At 40.2% G+C, this 4,533-nt stretch overlaps 1 protein-coding gene across 1 annotated transcript in view; it reads right to left on the bottom strand.

Annotated features, from left to right (window-relative positions):
* Positions 1-3,113: 3,113 nt before the first annotated feature.
* Positions 3,114-4,533, bottom strand: part of LOC108786287 (tenascin-N-like) — a 45,821-nt gene continuing 44,401 nt past the window's right edge. Inside the window, exon 15 of the mRNA XM_018555539.1 lies at positions 3,114-3,288. Within this exon, the coding sequence (XP_018411041.1) occupies positions 3,193-3,288 (96 nt within the window). The 3' untranslated portion in view covers positions 3,114-3,192. The remainder of the gene's footprint in view (positions 3,289-4,533) is intronic.

The raw sequence follows: 4,533 nt of genomic DNA, 5'->3' as shown, positions 1-4,533 counted from the left end.
AGGTACACAGGTAGGGTCAGAATTCACATCAGTGCTGCCAAACCCCCTTCCCAGACCATATAATGAAGATGGTTTTTGCGTGTAATTTATTGCCAACCAGGAACCATATGTGACCCTCGACAACATTTATTGTGAATCCCTGCAGCCTGACACCAGATGTACAATACCTGTTTAAAACTATTGTTTTACCATAAAATTTCAACTGCAACAATCTTCAAAAACTTTATCGATGATCCATGCTTTTTCAGATAGAGTTAGTAAGCATTAGCATGTCCTTTCATAGACTGCTAAGTGGGAGGGTGTCTCTTCATTATCATCACCTAAGTAACCTCTGTGTCTATATAATGTGAGAGACTCTTTGAAAGCATTTGCCAAAATATTAAGCTGCCAAACACTGGAGAAAGATTTTTCTGAGTTGCCATGGTTGCAAGCAAGGTATGTTTTAAGCAATTTTGGAAAGCCAAAGATGCTGCAGGTTCAAATGGAAAGGTCATTTTTTTATATGGCTGTTTTGCTCTGAGCCCATACATAAAGCCAGGTATAAAAAAAAGTATCTAACAAACACAACGTGGGCAGCGCTTGTAAAGTATCTCCCATCCTACTTGCAGCAACATAAGAAAGCTGAAAGAGATCTCCTCACCTAGGCGCAAGGCTGCTCATACACATATGAGCGGGACACTCAAATACACGGCTTTCTTTTACACGTTCCAGGTGTAGTACATACATGGAATCTGCATGTTTCTCAGATAATGCATCAGATCTAATAATTGCAGAATGCACAGATGTCTGTACACAATATATTCTTTATTCAACGTGTTTCTGCATGGTCCACCATCTTCACAAAATACAATGACAGGATATTTTGGCCTCCATAGTTATAAATAAGCGTAGCATATCTCTTTAAAGTTGAAAGAAGTAATAACTTTGGGAACATATTGTATTTCTGCGAGTGTATTTATTTCTCCATTTTAGTACAAAGGTGGTAGTCTTGTAATGCAGCATACAACTATATACACACACGTACAATTTATGTTATGGTGAGTGGTTAGCTTGCCAGCAAGAGAAGACTGTAGAAAAAAAACACTATTTACACATCCTGCTTTAACCTTGGGGCTAGGACTGGTGCACTCAGTGCAGAACCCCGTTCCTGTTTTAGGTAGCTCAACAACAAAAGAACACACAAATGTATAATTTTATAAATTCAGGCTGCGCAGCTTTTGCCTTAAATAAACATTGAAACAAAAAAAAAAACCCACAAAAACCAAGGTTAAATACTAGGAAATACCAAGTTTTGATGAATATATTGAAGGAGAACCAAAGCATTGCAATTCCTGCAGCAGTAGGGTTGACTTACTTCAGAAAATGTTGAAACTATCATCAAAGGTTGATGTAGTACTGAAGTGGTCAGCTTCTTCATACATTGGGGACCCTGTGCATCAGATGTCAATTGCTACCTAAACTTGGCAAATATCTACACATCCAACCAGAATAAATGCTATTAATAAGTTCTGTGACCCTCAAATATTTTTAACACTCCCCAGAAAGACCCAGCATGGTGGTTGTGCACATCTGGAACACAATTCATATTTGCACTTAATTTACTCTTTACAATATGACAATCATAAAGGCCTGTCTTCAAAACAATCTCCCATCATGACCAGACAAAACGACCAAAGACTAAGCTCACATATTTTTGTTAATGAAATCTTGGGCATGTGAATCCAACCACTGATTAAAACCATTTGTAAATTAAGCTCTGAGTATTTAGATTGCTGATTCCTATTGATTGCAATTTCAACAAAATATACCATTTAAAGGAAAAAATTTGAAAACAGATGGGAGCTTGATCTTTTTCACACTACTCTTGCAGATGAGTCCAGAGGCCTGATCTTCAACTCAATGAATTGAATGGAGAACTCGTGACCCTTCCAAGGCTCCCAGTTGACACCCTGGAAAACAGAAAGCAAAGCACTAAAAAGTTAAAAGTATAAACTGATAAGTTAGTAAACTAAAACTAATTGTAAATGTTTAAATACCTCTAAATTTCAAAACATAAAGTGTCTCTATGTTCTTTCTTTCTGACAAATGTTATATTTGCAGATAGTATAATACTTAAAGGAGAACTATGAGGTGAGTGAAAATCACTCAGCCTCATAGTTGGAGCCGACGTGTGACAATGAAACTGTCACACGTCAGCTCAATAGATCGGGAAGTGAGCGAACACATACCGTCGCTCGCTCACTTCTCGATCTATCCCTGCAATGAGCGGTGACTGTCACTCACGGCTCCCTGCAGGGATTCCCCCCTCCCCTGTCCGATCCTCCAGCGCTGACTGGCAGAACGGACGGGAGGTGGCGGGTACAGCTGGCTCTGCCTCTAGATAGGCAGAGCCAGCTGTCAATCAGGCAGCTGGGTGGATCTGGACAGTAATGTCGAGATCTGTCCCGGCTGCGGCGATCTAAGTATACCGCGAGCTGTAGCTCGCGGTATACTGAGCTTTGGGTCACGGGAGGACGCTAGTTTGTGCCCTCCCGTGACCCTGGGGAGAACAATGGGGAACAGCACTGACCCCATAATAGTTCTCCTTTAAATGTTGTTCTTATACAGGATGTTAAAAGGTCCATTTAAAATCCCGGTCAAGACAATTGGCCCTAGTATGTGTGTGCATTTATTTATGTGACATAGAGATCTTTGATTGTAAGCTCCTTGAGGGCAGGGACTGATATGAATGTACAGTAAGTAAAGTGCTGCCTAAGTTGCACACAAATAAAAACCTTTAATAAATAACTAAATCAAATATTTTCAAATATCTACACATCCAACCAGAATAAATGCTATTAATAAGTTCTGTGACCCTCAAATATTTTTAACACTCCCCAGAAAGACCCAGCATGGTGGTTGTGCACATCTGGAACACAATTCATATTTGCACTTAATTTACTCTTTACAATATGACAATCATAAAGGCCTGTCTTCAAAACAATCTCCCATCATGACCAGACAAAACGACCAAAGACTAAGCTCACATATTTTTGTTAATGAAATCTTGGGCATGTGAATCCAACCACTGATTAAAACCATTTGTAAATTAAGCTCTGAGTATTTAGATTGCTGATTCCTATTGATTGCAATTTCAACAAAATATACCATTTAAAGGAAAAAATTTGAAAACAGATGGGAGCTTGATCTTTTTCACACTACTCTTGCAGATGAGTCCAGAGGCCTGATCTTCAACTCAATGAATTGAATGGAGAACTCGTGACCCTTCCAAGGCTCCCAGTTGACACCCTGGAAAACAGAAAGCAAAGCACTAAAAAGTTAAAAGTATAAACTGATAAGTTAGTAAACTAAAACTAATTGTAAATGTTTAAATACCTCTAAATTTCAAAACATAAAGTGTCTCTATGTTCTTTCTTTCTGACAAATGTTATATTTGCAGATAGTATAATACTTAAAGGAGAACTATGAGGTGAGTGAAAATCACTCAGCCTCATAGTTGGAGCCGACGTGTGACAATGAAACTGTCACACGTCAGCTCAATAGATCGGGAAGTGAGCGAACACATACCGTCGCTCGCTCACTTCTCGATCTATCCCTGCAATGAGCGGTGACTGTCACTCACGGCTCCCTGCAGGGATTCCCCCCTCCCCTGTCCGATCCTCCAGCGCTGACTGGCAGAACGGACGGGAGGTGGCGGGTACAGCTGGCTCTGCCTCTAGATAGGCAGAGCCAGCTGTCAATCAGGCAGCTGGGTGGATCTGGACAGTAATGTCGAGATCTGTCCCGGCTGCGGCGATCTAAGTATACCGCGAGCTGTAGCTCGCGGTATACTGAGCTTTGGGTCACGGGAGGACGCTAGTTTGTGCCCTCCCGTGACCCTGGGGAGAACAATGGGGAACAGCACTGACCCCATAATAGTTCTCCTTTAAATGTTGTTCTTATACAGGATGTTAAAAGGTCCATTTAAAATCCCGGTCAAGACAATTGGCCCTAGTATGTGTGTGCATGTATTTATGTGACATAGAGATCTTTGATTGTAAGCTCCTTGAGGGCAGGGACTGATATGAATGTACAGTAAGTAAAGTGCTGCCTAAGTTGCACACAAATAAAAACCTTTAATAAATAACTAAATCAAATATTTTTGATTGCTGCCTCTATGAACTCTAGACACAGAATGTATGTTTCTTGTAGACCAATCTTAAGGTCATCCGGAAAACTCTGGACATTTCTCATGGTGCTCAGTATGTGAAACAATCTCGGTGTTACCATTACTATGGGCTTACTTACCCAGCCTGGTATCCATAATTGTTAGGCCACATTAGGTTATAGTTTTATGGATGCTTGCAGTCCCCTTACTGCCTCCTTGCAGCACTCAACATTTTAAGAATTTAAATGCAATATGGGCCAAACTGTTAAATGTTTTCTAAAAAGCAACTCCTTCTAATAGTAATAATTCCGTTTTTTAAAGGGTACTGGTGGATTCAATTATATACTAAAATCTCTTGATGCCAATGGAATGATTTCTCTGAGTTT

Source organism: Nanorana parkeri, unplaced genomic scaffold (genome assembly GCF_000935625.1).
Source record: "Nanorana parkeri isolate BGI_ZX_2015 unplaced genomic scaffold, ASM93562v1 scaffold201, whole genome shotgun sequence".
In the NCBI taxonomy this organism is placed as follows: Eukaryota; Metazoa; Chordata; class Amphibia; order Anura; family Dicroglossidae; genus Nanorana; species Nanorana parkeri.
The sequence above is the reverse complement of the archived record's forward strand: the minus strand, read 5'-3'. Positions and strand labels throughout refer to the sequence as shown.